The sequence below is a fragment of the Rhinatrema bivittatum genome, chromosome 17 (genome assembly GCF_901001135.1).
Source record: "Rhinatrema bivittatum chromosome 17, aRhiBiv1.1, whole genome shotgun sequence".
Lineage (NCBI taxonomy): Eukaryota > Metazoa > Chordata > Amphibia > Gymnophiona > Rhinatrematidae > Rhinatrema > Rhinatrema bivittatum.
Window position 1 is genome coordinate 19,477,513 of NC_042631.1, and position 21,451 is coordinate 19,498,963.

A 21,451-nucleotide genomic window follows, 5' to 3' on the forward strand; every position below is an offset into this window, starting at 1 on the left:
GTCCTTATTCTTATTGGTCAGCCCTGCAGTTGATCTGTGTCATTTTAAAAAAGGCAACTAGCCAGTTTAAGAAAACTGTCTTCTAAAAAAAAAAAAAGTTGCTTTTATATTAAAAAGTGAGCCCCCCTCTCTCCCAGCCAGCCAACAATATTGTCCTCAAAAAAGAAACAAATATATCTCCCTCTCTCTTCTGGCTAGCACCACTGGAAAAAAAAACACTTTCTCTCCCCCATCCAGTCAGCCATCAGTTGGCCTGATAAAGAAAAAGAGAGAAATCATCCCTCTGTCTCACTCCCGCCCGCCAGCCACACCACTACGGTTAATACCCCAGCCTGTGGACTTTTTTTCCCCCCAGTTGGGGCCTGTCCCGAGGTCCAATCTTCGAGAGTAGCATGCTGCAATGATCCCTCAAGAGAATTTCTGGGGTGGGCAAGCTGGCTGAGAGGGCCAGACCCGAAGCAGGTAGTCTAACCCGTTCATTGGCTGGCCGGGAAGAAAGGTACATCTTAACATTGGGTTTGCCTCTGGTAGGATGGGGTGGGGGTGTTTGGGGGGTTTAAAAGCATTGGAATAAAGCTGCAGCCCTGCCTTTGTAGCACTTTCAGTATAATTATGTGATATGTGTATTCCTGAGGTGGGGGGTGTTTGTGCAGAGGAGGGTGTGTAAGATGTCCAGACTTCCTGTGTTAATGAAATTTACTGAGTACAATAAAACAGTGAGGCAGCATCATTCAGGCCCAGGTTTCTGTATGCATTTTACAGCAGGGCGTGGGATTTGGTTCTCTCTGGGTTTTCTGGTTGCAGTTGTTCTGGTGATAACTCAGCACAGACTCCCTCCCCTTGATTGTTTTTAATTCTAGCTTGAAACTGTGCCAAGGGAGTTTGCGATCTGAGACGAGCAGGCATGCTGCTTTGTAATGGAGAGTGCACTGCACTTTAATCACAGTTACTTAATGCAACAGATGGAGAGTGACAAAGTGTGGGAAGAGCGGCGTTCTCAGACGATAGGAAAAGCCAAGCCATCTGTCAGTGTGCAATGGGCACCTTTGCGTGTGCTCTGAGCCCTGCTATGTCCCCTTCCCACAACCGAGCAGTGTGGCCCTGGGCTTGTAACATGTGACCAGCATCCTGCTCAAAGCTCAGCACATTTTATTAGACCTCAGACTCTGGAAATATTATTTGGCTTTAATAGCAAAAGCTGCAGAATTTCAGAGGTTTTTAGAAGTCAAATTCAGCCCTTTTCTGGAAACAGAAATTCAGTGAGGGTTTTCCTGGATGGAACAGAATGAGTAGATGTGGCTCTCCATCAGTGGTTTCTTTGGGAACGTGATGGGATTGGCTGTTTCCCCTCCCCTAGGCTGCCAACATCTGTAAGAACATAAGATTATAAGACTTGCCATACTGGGTGAGACCAAAGGTTCATCAAGCCCAGTATCCTGGTTCCTGCAATGGCCAGTCCAAGTCACAAGTACCTGGCAGGCTCCCAAGCAGGTAGATGGAGTTCATATTGCTTATCCCAGAGATAAGTAGTGGATTGCTGCAAATCTACCTTAATAATGGTTTATGGATTTGCATTTACCTGTTTCACTCCCCTCATTATTTTATTCACCTCTATTATATCTCCCCTTAGCTGTCTCTTCTCCAAACTAAAGAGCCTGAATCTCTTTAGCCTTTCCTCATCTGTGAATCATTCCATCCCCTTTATCATTTTGCTTGCCCTTCTCTGTACCTTTTCTAATTTCGCTACATCTTTTTTGAGATGCAGTGACCAGAACTGCACTCAATACTCAAACTGAGGTCACACCAAGGAACAATATAGAGGCATTATGATATTCTTTGTAAACCGTTGTGACGGAGAAACCGAACGACGGTATATAAAACTCGATAGATAAATTCTGTTTTATTCTCCATTCCTTTCCTAGTAATCCCTAGCATTCTATTTGCTTTTTTGGCTGCTGCCACACACTGAGCAGAGGATTTCAATGTATTCATGATGATGCCTAGATCCTTTTCCTGGATGGTGACTCCCATTGTGTAGCTATAATTTGGGTTGCTCTTTTCTACGTGCATCACTTTGCACTTGTCCACATTAAATGTCATCTGCTATTTGGATGTCCAGTCTCCCCGTCCTGGAAGGTCCTCTTGCAATTTCTCAATCTTCTTGTGATGTAACAGCTTTGAATAATTTGTATCATCTGCAAACCTGATCACCTCACGTGTTGTTCCCATTTCTAGATCATTTATGAATATGTTAAAAAGTGGCAGTCCTCATACAGATCCTTGGGGCACTCCACTATTCACCTTTTTTCACTGGAAAAATCTACCATGTAGCCCTACTGTTTTCTATTTTTGAACCAGTTTGCAGTCCACAATAGGACACTACCTCCTACCCCATGACTTTATAATTTCATTTCATGAGGGACTTTGTCAAATGCTTTCTGGAAATCCAGATATACTATATCAACTGGTTCACATTTATCCAGTTTTGCTCACACCTTCAAAACATGGTTAAATCCATGCTGACTTTGTCCCATTAAGCTATGTCTGTCTATATGTTCAGTAATTTTGTTCTTTAAAATAGTTTCAACCATTTGTCCCAGCACTGATATCAGATCCATTGGTGTCTAATGTTATGGATCACCCCTAGAACCCTTTTTAAAACCTAGTATTTAATTGGCCATACTCCAAACCTCAGGTACCATAATTGATTTTAATGATAGTTTAAAGATTACTAACAGCAGGCTGCAATTTTATTTTTCAGAAGTTTCAGCATTCTGGGATGTATACCATCTGGGCCAGGAGATTTGCTACTCTTTAGTTTGTCAGTTTTCCCTAGTACATCTTCCAGGTTCACTGGGATTTTTTTAATTTCTTTTGAGTCATCACCTTTATCACTTCTGGCATGTGATTTGCCTTACTTTTTCCTCAGTAAAGAGAGAAGCAAAGAATTAATTTAATCTCTATGCTATGGCCTTGCCCTTCCTTAGCGCTCTTTTTACTCCCCGATCCAGCTAACACCCTTGCAGGCTTTTTTGCTTCAAATGTACCTGAAAATGTTTTTATTGTGAGTTTTTGTTTCCACAGCAAGCTTCTCTTCAAATTCTTTTTCTTCCTTATCAATGCTTTGGATCTAGCCCAGCTTGCCAGTGCTTATGCTTTTTCCTGTTTTCTTCATTCTGGTTCCTTTTCCATTTTTTTTAAAGATGTTCTTTTAGCAGGAATAGCCCCTCTCACCTCACCTTTTAACCATGCTGGCAGTCATTTGGCCTTCTTTCTACTTTTTTTTTAATGCACGGAAGCCATTTGGTCTGGGCTTGGAAGATGGTATTTCTAAACAGCATCCATGATGTAAATTCTTCACCTCTACAGCTGCTCCTTTCAGTTTTTCCTAACCATTTTTCTCATTTTATCATAATCTCCTTTTTGAAAGTTGTGCTATTGCAGTAGATTTCCTCCCTCCACTTATCAAGTGAAGTTTGATCATATTATGATCACGATTGCCAAGTGGTTCTAACACCATTACCTCTTTCACATAATCCATTAAGGATTAGGTCTAAAATAGCTCCCCCCTCTTGTTGGTTCTTGTTCCAGCTGCTCCATGAAGCAGTCATTTATTTCATCTAGAAACTTTACCTCCTTAGCATATCCTGATGTGACTGGAATTGTCCCTTATTACTTTGTTTCTAATTTTGTTAGCTTCCCTAATTCCTGTTAGAATGTCATCTGTCTGTTCATACTGATCAGGTGGACAGTAGAACACCCCCCCCCCCACACACACACACACACTTTTCTATTCCTTCTATCCCTAAAGATTCTGCAGTGCGTTTTATTTCCTGCAGAACTTTTATCCTGTGCCCTCTTTAACATAGAGCACTGCCCCTCCTCTGATGTGATCCATCCTAGCACTGTGATATAATTTGTATGGTAGTATTAGAGTCCCATTGGTTAACCTCCTTTCACCAGGTCTTAACTTTTTTTTTTTTTTTAATTATTTAATTCATTCTTTGTAGCTTTTATAAATCGTCAATCTGTGGGGACAATCTTAACGGTGTACAAAATTATAACAATAAAACAATACATTTGCAATATCAAATAATAAAAAATAAAAGAAATTAAAAACAAATAAGTGGCATACAAAGTAAAAAGTATATAAATAAAAAACTAAAAGCATTCAAAATAGAAACAAGCAGAAAACTATTTCAGTTGCTAGTATGCCATGGCTAATAGAGGAATTTAAGAGTTGTAAGCCTTTTTATGTTCTGCTTATCAGGCACTTCAACGCATTCAGGTACTGTAGGTATTTCTCTATCCCCAGAGGGTTCACAATCTGTTTGTACCTGAGGCAATGGAGGGTAAAGTGACTTGCCCAAGGTCAGAAGAAGATTCAGTAGGATTTGAATCCTGGTGTGCATGGTTCATAGCCTGCGGCTCTAACTACTATGATAGGGTGATTACTGTATATCTACCTCTTCATTTAGGGCTATGCATTCTATCTATCCCATCTTATATTTTAGACTTTTAGCATTTGTATACAGACACTTGATAGTATGTATTTGGTTTGTAATAACCTGCTCATCAGATGTACTCCATTAAAAAAACAAAAAAAAACAACCCTGTAGCCCATAATTCTGTTCCTCATGGAAACTTCTAAAATGCTTGTTAAATCTGGTTGGTTGTTTGAGTGAGCCTTGCTTTACAGCTGTCACAGCGCAGAATATTATACACACACAAAAAATGTCAGGTAGCCAGAGAGAGCGAGCTGCTGGTAGAGTAACATCTGTGTGAACCACTGGCTGATGGGTTTAAATCTGGGCATGATCAGCTCAGTCTTTCATTCTTCTGGGCTTGATAAAATTGTTTTCTGTTTTAATTGGATAATAGTAACCATATTGTTTGTCTGTAAAGTAAATTGGAGAATGGAGCAATGTAAGAAAAAAAAATGTACAGTCTTTGCAAACTGCTGGGTTCTCGTGATGTGCCTTTGTCCTACGCAATTTGTGGACAAACAGCACAATTACTGTCAGAAAGATGTGAGGTACACCCTATGGGGGAGGGGAGAATTCTGACAGTCTGCTATCTATTGTCTTCAAATCTGTACTTGTTTTCTTACAGTATTCATGCCCATCTCCATTTTGTTAGAGCAACCACAGTAGTGTAATCCATCTTTCCTTTTGTTGAAAGGTAAGAGTAGAATTCTACTTAATATGTAGGAAAAAATCCTGTTTTCTCCAGTTCTGTGCCTGTGGAGGAGAAAGTGCACATGAATGTTCTCACCCTCAAAGGATTCTCAGGGATATCTTTGTTCTGTCTTTGTCTGGACAGTCTCCCAGTGTGAGCTGTCAATCCACAGATTTCTTCAGCGATGATGCTTTTTATGTGAATATAGGCCAATTCTCGAACGGCAGTCCTCCACAGAGATCACATTCAGACAGAGGATCGTATGGATGTAGAGCTACGCTGCAGCTCTGACACTCATCCGTTGGTGACGAGATGCTCATGTGGTAAATCTGAAGCCACTGCGTCCCATTGGAAAAAGGCCATGCGGGCTATCAAGTCTGCCCCTCTGCACCTTCTGTGGCTGAGCAGAAGTCAGAGTTGTGCAGCCTGCGTGCCATTCTATGGGTCCTCCTTAGACTTTATACTTTTTTAAATCGTCCCCTTCACAGTTGTTGCCTATTTTGGTAATTATGGGTGTTGTCTATACACCTAACATGGCCAGCCTGCCGAGCTGCTGTTAGCATGCGTGAAGTACCTCGGTGTTAGGAACCCTGTCCATCCACCTGATGCTGGCAGTCCTGGGAAGGCAGCACTTGTAAAGACATGAGGACAACTGCATTGGTAGACTGCCAGCTTTGTTATGCGAACACTGGCCAAGATGGCACCCATGGAATGAGCACGGTCTGTCACTAACTTCATATGTTTTCCACTGCTGGAGTCTCAGTAGGGCTGTGACATCACAGATCTCATTCTGTCTTAGGAATTTGTGACTCAGGCTGAATACAGAGTAAGAATATAGCAAGCTAGTTTAAAATCCACTGACAATAAAAGTAATTCCTTGTATCTTAGTGATTTGTTACTCTTTTTTTTTATTTAAAAAGATAATGAATATACACTCACTTTTTTTTTGTTGTAGTAGTAAAAGTAGACTATCATGGTAGCTACAGGGTTTTAATAGCATTCTTTCAAAGATGTGACATCCTGCTTCTGATAAAATGTGGCTGTTATAATTCTCATTTTATCTTGTCAGACCCTTTCCCCCTTCCAACCCTGCAGCACAAAACTCAGTGGGGCTGATGCAATACAGTGCGCTCAGCTGAGCGCACTGTATAACCCGCAGCAGGATAAATGGGCACTAATCCACCCCCTAATGCAATAGGGGGATTAGCGCCTATTTAACTCTCATCTGACGCAGAGTGAATGCGATAATGCTCATCGCATGTGAATGAGGCGATTATTCATTCACTCCGCATTCCAAAAAAAAAAGTGTGCTTCTCAGACGCACATTTAGCTCTCGGATATTAACACCTGCCTGGAGCAGGCATCAATAGCTGAGTGCATGTAAAAGAAATACAGGAAAGCAGGAAAAAAAACCTGCTTTTCTGTACTTAAGTAGAAAAGAAAATACCTCGGCAGACCGCCGAGTTAGGAAGACCGACGCCGGTAAACTCGGCATCAGTTTTCGTAACTGGCAGCCGCAGCAGGTTCGTGTTGGCGAGGAGGTGCTAGGGGCTCCAGAGCATCTCTAGCACCTCCTTGCTAACGTGACCCCCTAATTACATTATAGCATGGAGCCCCCCCCCCTTGCGGGGGCCATGTGCTCGTTAAAGCGGGCGCTGCCTTTTCAGCGCCCGTTTTCCATGCTTTTTTTTTTTTTGCATCGGCCCCAGTGTCAGAGCAAACCAGAGTTACTCATTTGCCGTGCCATTTGTATGCGCTGGGCTTGTCAGTTTGGGGTGGCTGGAACTGTTTAATGCATTGATTTCCATGTGTAGCCGTGATGCAAGTCTGTTGCACAGTCCGTCTTGCTGCCGTTCATGTTCACGGTGCTCAGTGCTGCCCGCCAGGAAGACTGGTCCAATTCGATCTACTCTGGAAGGGGGACACTTCTACTGGACCATCAGGGTAGTGATACTGGGAAAAACATTCCTGTGTAGGAGCTAGAGGTCTGCTGTCTTGTAAGATTTTGGGAGAACAGAATGTAACCTAACCACAGCCTAATTGAATCACTCTGCAGCAGGGCTATGCTTTGTAGTGTCAATTTCCCTATGCAATGTTTGTTTAATGCACAATATTTTTCTAATTAAAGAATGCTAGTTGTGGCCTATATTCTTGCTGCATTTGCCCACTAAATTTTGGATGGCTTAGCTTGTGCATCTTTTAGACATAAAAAGAGAATGAAACTGGACCAGTCTCTGTGCATCCTGCTAATACAGGTTTGGCTTCCTGATCCAGCATAATGTCTTTATTTAGTGCATAAATGGTTTTGATGGTGTGAATAAGTATCCTTTCTGTAAAGAGCTGAAGGTGGGAGAAAATTCTAATTCGGTAATAGGCACAAAAAACCTCAACAGTTGTTGTGAGTTAAGACAGAAAACCAACAAAGTCAGTGCTGGTAAACCAAGCTACTGAGCACTTAGGATGCATTTTATAGCTGGGAATCAGTAGCCAGCTCTGCCTATAGATGATGATGATTCACTTTTAAAAATAAACTTATCATACTGAGAAAAAGAGCATTAGTGTGCAGATATGCAGATTGCCTGGATCGGCCACTGTTGGAAACAGGATGCTGGGCTTGATGGACCCTTGGTCTGACCCAGCATGGCACTTTCTAAAGAACAAGCGACAGACAAATAACATTTATGCAAACAATCAAATTGGCCTGCAAGGCGGTATTACCATCTTTCAGAGAAATCCAATAATGTTCCTTGTGTGCCTGCCAGCTTTCGCAGCCTGGCTCTCTCATAGAAAGGAGGGGACTGCTAGAGGCTGAATTTGCACCCCAGTAGTATAGCAAATTGCTACAACGGTTTGGTTACAAGTAGAAATGTACTTGGGATCAATTAGTCTTGACTCATTACCCATTAGTGTAGGCCATAAGTCTATATTTTTACAGGACACTGCTCACCTGACTTTCCTGTGTCCATCAGTTGAGGAGGTTAATGACAGAAATGTTGAATATATAGGATACCTGAAATCTGTCTGTGAATGATATGGTGTATTTGGCTTTGATTCAGTTCCCAGTTGCCACATATCTACATCAGTAAAACACACCATCATCCCTGATGCTAACCGGCAACCCTGCTGGCCATCTGGGAACTGATGATCTGAAGAACAGTAGTGCCTAATGCACCTAGCAAATGCACTAATCTAGCTTGCCTGGAACCATGAGCCTCTATCTGCAGTATTAGAGTGCACAATTGTGTCTCTATGTATCACAAATAACAGCAGCGTGCGGGTTTGAGTTGTAGCAGCTAGTGAAGTGTTTGTGCAGTGAGGATTTCACTGATTAAGCATGAAACAGCAGGAACACATATACAGGAAATCTAGTGAACTTCTCTTAGCATGATTTTAATTGAGGAAAGAGAAGATTGATTACTGCTTCATTTACCATAAGCAAAATGAATTTACATGCATTTCTGACGCTAGACACCATGAGCTAACGAATGCTTTGATCAAGTTGCAGATGGAGGCGGAAGAAAGTGCTGCCAAGAAAATAGCTGACGTGAACTTTGAAAAGTTACCCCCCACTTACCACAATGAATCTAATACAGAAACCAAGATTGGAAATAAAACTATTCATACCCATCAGGAAATTGACAAGGTAAATCTGGACAGAGTGCTGTGGTCCTTTAAGTGCGGTATTAACGTCAATGCAAGCTCTTGGTATGCAGAAGCCAATCATGTTTTATAGAAAAAGACCCAAAGCTTTACGTTTTCCACACCCGTTCAGATTACAAGATCTCAGGAAACCAAAAAAAAAAATAAATCCAAATGCACGTAGCTTATTGCTGTAACAGCTCTTCCAGATACAGCGTGTGGTACTGCCTAGCAGTGGGTAGATCTTTATAATTATCAATATCAATTGAGTGATTAGTTCAAACTGCCCCAGAGAGGGGAGAAATGCATGAGTACCTCATTCCTGGTAGGGACTGGGTTACAAAGGAGAACATTTCTACCTTTCTTTATCAATGCTTATTCATTTAATGTTATGCTGACTGTATTCTGTGCCTTTGCAAGATGGAAGCTCAGTATAGGGATAGAGGCAATGGTTAGCACAGGTTACTGTAACATTTAGGTCAGGGTGAGGGCAACCAAGGTAATAGGGTAAATATAAGACTGGCGCAAATTATAGTCCAAACTGTTGGGGATCTGCCCCTTCAGGCAGTCTGAGTATGCAGACCACAGGAAACAGGCAGAGCTGTGGTCAGGCTATGGCCAACAGCCCAGGAATCAGTTGAAGGAGAGTTAAGTGAGGAAAAGCAAAAGGTGGGCAGGAATAAGCTGCAGTAGAAGTCCAGGTCTGAGCTGAGCTCTTGTTGCAATAACAGCGTTTCCCAGGAAGAGGACGTGATACAGTCCCTGCAATTAGAGGAGGATGCCAAAAAGATCAGTCAGGAACCCTGAAGTGCAGTGAATGCCCAGTCAGACGCTTTCAGAACCAACTGAAGAGAGAGCTCCCAAGAAGGAAGGGGGGAGGGCAGCAAGGCTGATAAAGGTCCAGGCACCTGACAGTCACTCAGATGGAGGAGGTTAGCTCTACAACAAAGTTCTTACAACATAACTCAAACTGTGGTAATGGAAGGACACCACCACCAAGGGGTGAGGGGGATGCCCTTAAAAGGTTTGTGGCGGTGCACTCATTCTATCTATCACATGCTCACTTCCGTGCCTTGCACTAATAAAGGCGAGTCTGTTGCAACCGTATTCTTTGTGCTGCATTAAAAATCTAGCAGTCTGAGGGTCTCATATATTACATAAAAGTACAGGAACAGTAAAAATAAGCAGACGTTCCTGTCCCTGTGTGCAGAGAGTCAAAATGAATACAACAGCTTTAGCCCATATGCATGAAGATTTGTGAAAGAAGGAAATTAAAAACAAAATGCCCCCCACCACACAGAAGGATTTAAAAAGGACGTATGACTCAGTTGATATAATTTGTAATCTTAATTCATCTTGTTTCCATTTTGTCTTACTTAGCTGACGGATAATAAAACTGGATCCACCATCTATTCTGAGACAGTCATTACATCTATAAAAGGGGAAGACGGCAAAAGAAACCATGTAAGTCATATTTATAAACCCCCCCCCCCCCCAGCACAGCAAAAGAGCCCTCACATTGATACTGGTCAACTCCCTGCAGCATGACCTCCATCCCAATAGCAGGGCTTCTGGGAATTTTTATCAAAGCCTGTCCTGAGGGTTTCGGGATCTCCACAGTGAATATGTAGGAGACAAATTTGCATACACTCTCTATTTCCTGAAAATTCATGGTGGAGATCCTGTAAACCCAACTGGCTGTGGGGTCCTCATGGATGGGTTTGGGAAGCTCCCTAACCAGTAATAATTTCCACAGAATATAATGTAAGCACTGCCTCCAGGCTTCCACTATCCTGCAAGCCCCACAGGAGAAATCGCATAATTAGATTGAGGCATAATTTACAAGCCTCTGCACAATCAACAAACTTGAAGCTCCCCTTCTGCAAAATTCAATAATCTGACAGTGTGGAGTGCCTTCAAGGGATGATTTCATGTGTCCTATCTCAGCCCAGAACCACTGATTTGCAAGCTGACTGGCTGTCAGAGGGAGCCAATCAGCATGGCCAACAAACAGGTCAATCATCAGGGCACAGGGGAGCTTAAAGAAACATCTCTCCCAACCCCTTCTAATAGTGAAAATATAGAATTGCCCTTTCCCAGTGCTACCATGGCTGTTTTTACCCTGATTCCACTAATGGTTTGAAAAGTTTCACCAAAAAAGAGAATTCATCATTGATTTTGAAACATTTGTAAGAATATTAAATCTCATCACGCTAAGAAGTGAAACCATTTTTAAGAAAAACAAAAAAAGGGAGACATACTGAAACCTATGATTGAGCTTACTGGTTCAAAAAACCATTGTAAAAATTACTTGGTTTACCAGTTCTGAGGTTTTTGTCTCCATATTAAATATTATTTGAAATTTCAAACCATTAGTAGAATAAAGATTGGTTTTTAATATTAACTCAGAATATTATCCGTATAACTTGTGGTACTTTACAGCTAGCTCTTTTTTTTGCGACAACATTGGAAACTAGCTGGTCCCTATTTTTCCTGTCTTTACCCTGATTCCACCTGAGGAGAAAACATTCTATTTTTTTATATAAATGTATCTTTATGTGGAGAAGTTTTGCACCATTTTATATATATATATATATATATATATATATATATATAGGCTAATACAAGATAAAGTGCTTGAAAAAAAATACACCCAAAACAAACCAACTGCTGGGAGAGGAGCACTAATGATAAATGTATATAAAAATTATTGAAAAAACCTTTGTTAAAGACTATGAACCGGGGTAAATACAATGTTGCTGTTTGCAGAATGAAAGAGCAATGTTGCTATTTGAAAAGTGAAACAATTGTTTCCTAATTGGCAACAATGTATACAAGTGTGTAGAGCAGACAAAACATACAAATAATTAGACATCCATGCCAATTGATAACAGACATTGCTGTATTGGAAAGCTTCAAAATATTAGATTACAGCATTTGGTAAAAGCATTAGCCCCAAAAAAATTAAACTAAAGACTAGCAAAGCAGCTCATGTGCATGTAAATGTATTTTTATATAGCAAATGATTCCCCATTTTCCATTAGTTATGGAATCCCCCACGCCAGACAGTACCCCTGGGCAGCACAAGGATCCCTTGCTAGCTCTGCGGGTTAGAGGGGATGTGTCTTGCAGTGGATTAGCCCTTCTGTCGCTGGTGGAGGCTGCTGCCGGAAGAGCAGTTACCTTCCCTCTCTCTTAGGCACAAACTCATCACCCTCTGCAGGGTGCCAACAGGGCCATAGCCGGCTGGATGGTGGCAAGCGGAACTCCCAGGCACAAGGGGAAGGGTCGATGAAATTATTAAAAAAAAAAAAGTGAAAGCTTTTCAATAGAAACAGATTTTTGCATAGTAAGAAATGTGAAACCTTATGCACAACCGTGCAAATTTGCCACAGAATTTTGAAAAATCTGTCACCAGATTTGCTAACTTTTTGCTACAGAATCTTGAAAAATTTGCTGCAGGAAACCAGGGGCTGTGAATATCCGTGGCCCTGTGGGCTGTATATATATATATATATTGCTAAGTTAAGTCAGATGAGCTAGGAAGTGAGGATATTTTGTTCAGTTTGTTTTCATTGGTATCGACACTCTCATGCCTCCATGACATGAAACAAATGAATAATGATTATCAGTTCCTTTAAAAAAAAAAAAAAATTATGCTAGTAGGATATTTTGTGTAATAAGAGAAAAAGTTTTCAGATAGAGAATGGAGATACCAACATTTCTAGCAGATCTCCCAGCAAACTGCTGAAATTCCAGAATGGCACGGGCCTCTGCTCCCTGGCGTCTCTTGCTTAGTTCTTGGCAGGTTGTAACATTCTGTCTATCCAGGTTCCAGGTGCCTATGCTCTCTGGTGTCTCTTGCTTAGTTCTTGGCAGGTTGTAACATTCTGTCTATCCAGGTTCCAGGTGCCTCTGCTCCCTGGCTTCTCTTGCTTAGTTCTTGGCAGGTTGTAACATTCTGTCTATCCAGGTTCCAGGTGCCTCTGCTCCCTGGCGTCTCTTGCTTAGTTCTTGGCAGGTTGTAACATTCTGTCTATCCAGGTTCCAGGTGCCTCTCTGGATAAGTTGTGGAATTATCAAATTTCTGTTGCATTTGCCTCTTATTTCATTTTGCATTTACTCAGCTCTTGAGTAAACTTGTTCTACCAGCTCCACCGTTTACCAAAGTCCCTTCCTAAGATCTCCTGCAGATGCTGGGGCCCGTAATCCACTATTCAGTGGTTCTTAGCCTTTCATGACCAGTGTGTCCCTTTTACCAGTTTGAGCTATCTCGTGTAATTCCCAGGCTGGCAAATATTCAAAATCCACAGGCAGTGGAAATGATGGTCAACAAAAGAGTTACAGGGCCTCTTGTAATTCAAGGCCTTTCTTAAATAACTAAGAAATGGCTTCAGCTCACCAAAGGCTGAGAAATCAATTTGACATGTGCACGTGAGACCCTTGGACCAAGTCTGTAGCACAGCTGGCTGCAGCAGGCAACATTAATTGGACATAACAAGGCTACAGGAGAGGCATGAGAACTTTAATTTTCATGGTGAAGGCCAGAGATCCAGTTGAGGTCTCTGGGATTGTAAAAAAAAAAAAAAGAGTAGACTGCATGGGGCCATACAGTCCTTATCTGCTGTCAGATTCTCTGTTCTTGTTACGGCAGCGAGCGCATGTTATAAAATCGGGCGTAGATTTGTTCGGGTTGCGCGAACAAATCTATGCCTGTGCGTATGTTTTAAGATCTGCCCCGTTGTGAAAGAGATCCAAAAAGTGTGCTGAAATAGTGCCATTGGCTATCCCCTCGGACTTTGCCTGTGGTTTTCATGATTGCTTTCTAATCGGCAGAATAATTATTAATTCTTTATTTTTATTTTTTTTCAATTTATAACCCGCCGAGTGCAAATCGTACATCCCGCACCATACACTTTTTATTTCTGGAACAGAGGCCATTTAGGCAGTGGCTCTTTTTTTCCTGCAGTTCCACCATCCTTGCAGATTTTTGTTTTGAGCTTTTTTTATTTTGTTCTTTTTTTCAGGTCTTATTACTCGCATGCTTTCCTGGCAGTTTGCTGTAGTGAGTTTTTTTTTTTTGTTTGTTTGTTTTTCTGGTGTTACCTGGCTGTCATCTGGAGCAGTTCATGGAGCCCCAGCATCAAAAGCAGCACTTGTAGCTGTGCCTGGGCTTTCCACAATTCACTGTGGCTCAGGCCTTTTCCAGTTGTTTTTTTTTTTTTTTAGTTTTCATAGCTGTGGTTTTTTTGTTTCTGATTATCTGGCTTTATGGATGGCAGACGGTTCTCCATAACCTTATTTATTTATTTATATCCTGCCTTCCAGGCACTTCAAAGGGGATTAATCCTCCTGACTCACCAGTGTGACTCATTCTAGACCTCAGTCTTTGGGGAGATGATACAAATAGTTTTGTTGTGGCCAATTTCCCTGGTGCCGGTAGGCAAAAAATGAATGGAAGAATTGAGAGTTGCATTTAATCTAGGCCTAGAGCACAGGTTACCGAAACAATATGGCTATTGCTCTGAATGCAAGTCTAGTTTTGCTTGAAGCAAGTTCTGACATATTGGCCCTTAGACATCTCCACTGTATGTGTAAACTAAATATCACAGGGAAGGAAAGTCCTGCCTGCAGGGTTTCCCATCATTATTAGCTGTGATGAGCTGGTTTTAAAAAAAGGCATTGTTGCCACTAACAAAAAACATTATCCTGTTCTTACCAATATAAATCATACAAACCACAAAAGAATAGTACACTAGTTCATATTCATACAAATGAGCAACACTAAATCTTAATCTTATTAATTTATTTTGAAAGTAAAGAAATATTATATTTCACGCTTCTCGCCACCACATAAACACTAATAAAAACCTGACACACTCATACTAACTCTCTCTCGCACTACATACAATATAATATCTGAATGTGCAGACCCCTATAACTACAAAAAGTCAAATATAAAACAGTGATTCTCTGCTATCACAATAATCATTCAAAGTGACAATTCGAACAATATTGTAAACCTCGAAGTCACAGGCTTTCAAGGTGAAACCACTTCGATTTCATGCAAATGTCTTGAAAACCCAGTCCTTGAAAGTAAAACTGGTTCAGCTTCATGCACCAAAGCATTGTTGTACGCCTTACAATCAGTCCTGCAAGGGGAGAGGACGCCGGCTTCATGCGAATTACTTGTTATCACAATCCTCCTTCAAAATGAAACAACTTTGGTTTCCTCTAAAATATCACAGTCCTTCAAGATGACTGATTTTCAGCTTCATGCACACCTCTCTCTGAGTTAGTGAAAGGGAGATCTTAATGAAGCTGCCAGAGTCCTCTCCCCTTGGAAGACTGATTCTAAGGCTTACAACTGTGCTTTAGTGTGTGAAGTTGAACCAGTTTTACTTCCAAGGTCTGGGTTTTCAAGACATTTTGCACAAAATTGGTTTCACCTTGAAAGCCTGCGACTTCGAGGTTTACAATATTGTTCGAATTGTCACTTTGAATGATTATTGTGATAGAGAATCAGTGTTTCATATTTGACTCTTTGTAGTTATAGGAAGAACCCTGCCATTCGTTTCTGATATCTGCACATTCAGATATTATATTGTACGTAGTGCGAGAGGGTTAGTAGGGATGTGCCTTAGGTTTTTATTAGTGTGTATGTGATGGTGAGAGAAGCATGAAATATTTTTTAATTATTTATTCTGAGAGTAAAGAATATTATAAGATTAAAACTTAAGTGTTGCCCATTTAGTATGAATAAATATAAACTCGTGTACTGTTCTCTTGTGATTTTGTATGGTTTAAAAGAAAAAGCACACCAACCCCTGAACCTTTTAGGGGCACAATCTGAGCTAGTGGCACATTTTGTTGAATCATAGATCTTCATCCTGTGTCTCATCATAGAACTTTAACTGAAAAAAAGATTTATCATAAGTTTAAAAAAACAATTCAATAGAGATGGATCATATGAGCCAGGAAAACTATTGTACACAACTATGCAAGAATGTTTAGTGACTTGTACCAGCATCCATGATGACATTACACCAGTTCTCTTCTCTTTACATTGGCTTCTGTTACACTACCAAATTCAATACAGATTGCCCTCAACTATTCATAACCTAATTCACAAAGGCTATCCTTAAATTATATTCGCCTAGTAGGACTCTACTTTTAAGCACTCAATAGTTACTTGATATTCTAATCCTCCCAGCTAACCCGCCTTGACTCCACCAGAGAACGGGCTTTCTCAATAGCCGGACCCGTATTTTGGAACTCACTACTTATTCAACTACGCAACATTAATGACCCTAAACATTCTGAAGAGCCCTTAAAACCCATTTATTTAATATTGCTTATAGCAAATTAACAACATTCAATCTAGAATGCATGTAGAGAAATTTTTACTCATTGTTCATAAACTTGAAAAAGCACTCATGAAAAAACTGTGATGTCATCAATTTCCAAATCACACACACAAAAGTGAGCTGCCAACGTCATTCAGAGTCACCTTTCAAAAACCAATGTTATTACTAATCTCAATGTGTGCACGCTCATGTAGACAAACCCTGACATGAAGTCATGTTTCAGACAAAGCCTGCATCAGGGGGGCAGATGATCTTTGAAGGCTCACTTGTAGACTGTCCGGTCTTGAATGCCATGTCTATATATCCCTGAGTAAAATATTATGCATCCATACTGAGACACATGCTAAAGCACTTCCATTAACTCTGCCTTATGTCGGGAAATTTCAAAAGCTTTTGTGCCACACCAACCTTGTCACTTAAAGTAAAATGACATTGGGAAATTAAGCCAATAATTGTTCTATGATTGATTGCTGGCATATAGCTTAGTAGAAATCCAAAGAACTGTTAGGAAATACTATGGTCATCCTACATGTTAGTCTGCTACAAATTAATTAGAATATTATCCAGAAAAGAGTGTCTGAAACCGCAGGCTCTGTCTAGACCCAACTTAATCTTCACAAGCCACTTATGAGAGTGGCATTAACCCTACCTAAACTCTCAGGGGCTCAGAGGCAAATGCCTTGCTTCTCTGAAGAGGTGGATGCAATGACTGCTTCTCCATTACATAGAAGCCAGCTTCTTAAAGTGATTGAGAACGCTAACTCCACACACAAAATTTACCCCTCCCTGGTCACAGTGAAGGTTGCTCAATAGTGGGAGTGCTCGTCAAAACATTTTGTTTCATGTTTTCAAAACAGAATGAAAGAAAACCCATTGGGATTTCATTGGTTTTACTTTTTGTTTCATTTTGAAAAACAAATGTAAAATCCCTGAGGCCTAGGCCTGATGCTGGGGGCCTGGCCTGAAACCTGGTTCTGAGGCCGAGGCCTAGTACGATCACAGAGGCCCTGTCCTAGCACTAAAGCCTAGGCCTAATCCCTAGGCTGGGGCCCGGCCCAAGCTTCTGTCCCGGCACCAAGGTGTAGACGAGGCCTCCGCTATCTTCTCTCTTCTTCTTGTCTTTTAAAAAAAACAAAACAGACACATCTGATTCAAGGACGTGCTGCAGTGATGTTACTGGTTTTAATTAGTTAGAACTGTTGGTCCATTATCTGTAGTAGATTTGGAAATAACGTCTTGCCTCCTGTTGATGTGTAACTCTTCTGACTCTACAGTGCAGAACGGTTTCTAGAAGCTGTGGCTGTGTTGTGATGAGACAGGCCCCTCAGCCTCTTGTCCGCATCCTGGGCACGAAGCCAAGGCTCTTGCCATAGTCCAGTGCTTGGAAGGTGCCACATTGTTAAGAGGCGCCACATGCATGCCCAGAGCTGCATTCCACATCTCAGATTTCATCACAGACTGTTTGGCATTAATATAGATATCAGAGCAGTATGCAAGGGACAGTGCTGCATAGCTTCATATGGATAGTTCACACCCTGTAGGAGAAGAGAACTGAAAGGGGATACGATAGAGCTTTATAAAATCATGAGTGGTGTAGAACAAGTTGGTAGAAAATTGGTTATTTATCGTTTCAAATAGCACTAAAAGTAGGGGGCACTGATAGCAGATTTATAACTTTTATACTTTTAAGGAAGTATTTTATCTGGTTAACACGTAGTTAAGCTGTAGAATGTGTTACTGGAAGATGCTGTCAAGGCTAATAGTATAGTTGGGTTTAAAATAGCTTTGGACAAGTTTTTTTTGAAGAATAGGATCATTAACAGTAATTAGAAGTGGGGATCACCACAGTGGAGAGCAACAGTGACTGGATCTCCCCACTGGGTTCTGTCGGGTTCTTCCAAATGAGTCCAGTTGTCTACTGTCAGAAATGGAATGCTGGGCTCGATGGACCATTGGTCCGGTCCAGCATGGCACTTCTTGTGTTGTGCATGGGAAGAGATGCTGATGCCAGTTTGGATTAGAAAGCCCATATGAGTCACAAAAGCACCTCCAATTGCTCCATTTTCCTTGCCTTCACTTTTTTCTCCCATTTGAAATGCAAAGGTAAGCAAAACACGCAGAGTTAGGTTGGAAGCAACTGTTTCTTTAAAAAAAAAAAAAAGAAATGAGCAGATCCTGCATTTCTAGTCTTTTCCAATCAGTGCCTCTGGTGTGCCGTGCATTTGATGCTAAGGTCCACATTTACAAGACCCCCGTGAAGCATCTGCAGCCGGCTGGATTTGCAGTGTCGGATAACGCCCTGTGAGGAATGGCCTGCAGGACTTTGTCACTTTGCACAGATAAGTTCATACTATACCGAGCTCTCGCTGTGTCCGCTAATTGAAATTTTAGTTATCACCCCTCAAGGCGGACTAGTTTCCGACAAACCACTTGGCAGACTTTCTAAGGAGAAAGTTTGTGCAAGAGGGAACAAACCGAGAACGAGGAAAGACTTTGTCATATTTGTGGTCAAGCAAGAAAGCCACACTCGCACATAGACCTCATCAGCAACTCCGAACTTATTTTAACTAGAAAATGTTAATTAAACCAGAGCGAAACAAGCCGCGTCATACCTGATGCCATTGTTTGCTTAATTAAAAGCAAACAGCAAATGTGATCTCCGCACAAGTCTCCCGAGAGGAAAGCAGCCCTTTATGGTGGATTCTCTTACCTGGTGTCATCCAGATGTCAGCATCCATGATGCTAGGATGCTTGGTTGCATGTAAGGCAAATTGAGATTTCAGAAAGACAAAGCTCTTTGTTGACTTAGTACTGTGCACTGAATGACAGTCAAAATATAGTTCTACTCTTAAAGGGCATATTGACATTACCCCAGCTGCCTATGTCTGTCACCAGCAGATTCAAGTTTTCAATGTTGGCTTGTCTTTGAGGTGCTGTTTGGACATTTTGAGGTGATAAGATGAAACTGCTTTTTACTTTCCCTCACCAGCAATGAATTGTAGGATCTGTTTTCGGTCAGAAGATAGAACCTGCAGCAGGAACAGAACCCACACCTTGCCCCTGGTGCTGAGAATGAAAACGGGAAAGTTTTGTGCAAAGACCGTGCCTGCCAGCTGAACACAGCAGCGGGGCTGGTCCATAATGCGTGCCTTTCATGGCACCTTGCAAGCTTGCTAAGACAACAAGTGGCCGGCAGACATGGACCAGCAGCGCCCAAAGAACCAACTGCTCAGGAGCTGGGACCATGGGCTTGGTCGCTGGGAGGAGCTGGTCACAGCACCTATTTCTCCTATGTCTGTCACTGTCCTATCTGGGTCCTCTCTTCCTTAATGACAATAAGAGTGCGCATTGTGCCAGACAGCTTCTCCTGTCTCAGAGAGGACCCTCTGTTGAATAATCTACGGAAGTGGGAACTCTTTAGCTGATGCCATTGTAGTGCTCAGCTTAAATCCTGCCCAGGATCCCAGCCAGGTTTTCAGTGAGAGCTCTGTTGCCAGGGCTGCCAGACTGATCCATCCTATGTTTTCAGAGGGAAGGGGGCAGGCCAAGCAGAGAGAACATAATAGATAATGGGGGAGGGGGGGAGAGAGAGAGAGACAGAGTGTGTGTGTGTCTGTGTCTGTGTCTACCTGGGCGCTTAGCAACAAGAGCATCTCTCCGGGATGTGATGGAAAAGAAGGAAGGATATGAAGAAAGGGAGGACTGCAGTCTCCACGCACGCCCGGCTGGTTTGCTGCTCATGGAAAAACAAGTCAGCAGCTGAAAACAGCTCTGAAGCCTGCAGCTGCTGTGGCTCGTCAGTGGCACTGGCACATGAATCATCTGACTGACGTGCATTTAATAACCCGCTTTAATGAGATAAGCCATATGCACTTGGAGTGGCTTTCCTTCATTTCCTAAATGTCAGATTTCCTCCGATGTGACCAGACGCGAAACGGAGCCCGGAACTGTGGGTTTTTGTGTGTTGTTTTTTTTTGTCCTTGCTATGGGCTTTTTAAAAATCCCATGGTGAGTTCCTGTTTCGTTTTTAGTCCTTGCTTTTAAGAGGGCAGGTGCAGAAATCGATAAGCTTCGTAGGCTGAAGGAGGAGTAACCTTGAGAGCAGCATTTCGATGACAGCGGGCAAAAGCTCGGCAATGCGGAAAAGCTGCTCTGGTTTCCTCTGCCCCTTTGCGCCCGCAGCTTTACCCTTTTATCCCGCTGGAGGCGGCGATCATCCTCAGCCGGCAGCCAGGGCTCCTTCCAAGCCTAAGCTTTTAGCATTTTGATCTCGTGCGACGGCTTTGTCACGATGTTAGGCTGCCGTCTTGTCGTGCTTCGCTTTGAGCAGCAGTGGTTGGAAGGTAGGGAACCCTCTTCCTGCTCCCAGGGACGGTGAGAGCTGCCTCCGCAGCATCCTTTCCCCAGGGAAGACCTGACACTGGGCCCTCCGCACGGCACGGGCACCCAGGCTTTGGACCGGCCGGCGAAAAGCTTCTTGGATGTGAAACAACACACCATCCTGTGATAGGGAGCACAATACTTTATCTGTTTATCCTATGTGGGCTGAAATAACTTGAGGGAGCAGACATTTCAATAAGCACCGGGTTAACATCCAGGAGCTCTCTCCCCCCTCCCACCTCACCGAAAGAAGGCTGTGAGGCCTAGAAAACAGTCAAATTGTTACTGAGCCAATAACGTTTAATTGATTACAAGGGTAAAGGACGCCATTTTTATAGTTTGATACCCCCACAGGACAGAAATTTAAGTCTACTTATGGCCTCTACTTTATCAAGTTCTCTCCTATTTATTTTTATGGGATAAACCTTTGATTGATTGTTCAGGACCTTGACTGGCTAAGCTGAAATGCTCCTGTAATGCTGAAAATGTGCTTATTTTGTGCTGCCCTTCACTGAACGGGCTCAGGTGAAGATTCTTGGACCGGGGCACCTTGTGCTATCTTTCAAATGAGCCATTAAACCCGAGTCTTTGCGGACATGAAGCATCCCCAGGACCTACCCCCAAGTGCAGGAATATTACAACAGAATGTGGCCTCCAGAAGGAACCTGTGTGTTGTGATGTATGCACGTTGTTATAGTAACACTTTTAGGTGATTTTGTAAATTGCTTCAAGTATTATATAGAAGAAGCGATCCGTAAATATAAATAATCTGAAAGATATCTGTCCCTTATAAATCATTGTGAATAAAAGCACAAGCCACATCTCCTCCTCACGTGGTCAGGTGCCGCAGGGATCCCCGTCGGCCCTGAGAAGAAAGCACGGTTCTC

General features: G+C 42.1%; 1 protein-coding gene across 2 annotated transcripts in view; it reads left to right on the plus strand.

Moving 5' to 3' along the window:
* DKK3 (dickkopf WNT signaling pathway inhibitor 3) overlaps positions 1 to 21,451 on the plus strand; it is a 39,627-nt gene that overhangs the window by 1,207 nt on the left and 16,969 nt on the right. The window contains exons 3-4 of one of the 2 annotated variants that reach the window (XM_029582687.1): positions 8,678 to 8,821; positions 10,198 to 10,281. In XM_029582687.1, the coding sequence (XP_029438547.1) occupies positions 8,678 to 8,821; positions 10,198 to 10,281 (228 nt within the window). The remainder of the gene's footprint in view (positions 1 to 8,677; positions 8,822 to 10,197; positions 10,282 to 21,451) is intronic. The other variant, XM_029582688.1, reaches the window with a different exon arrangement.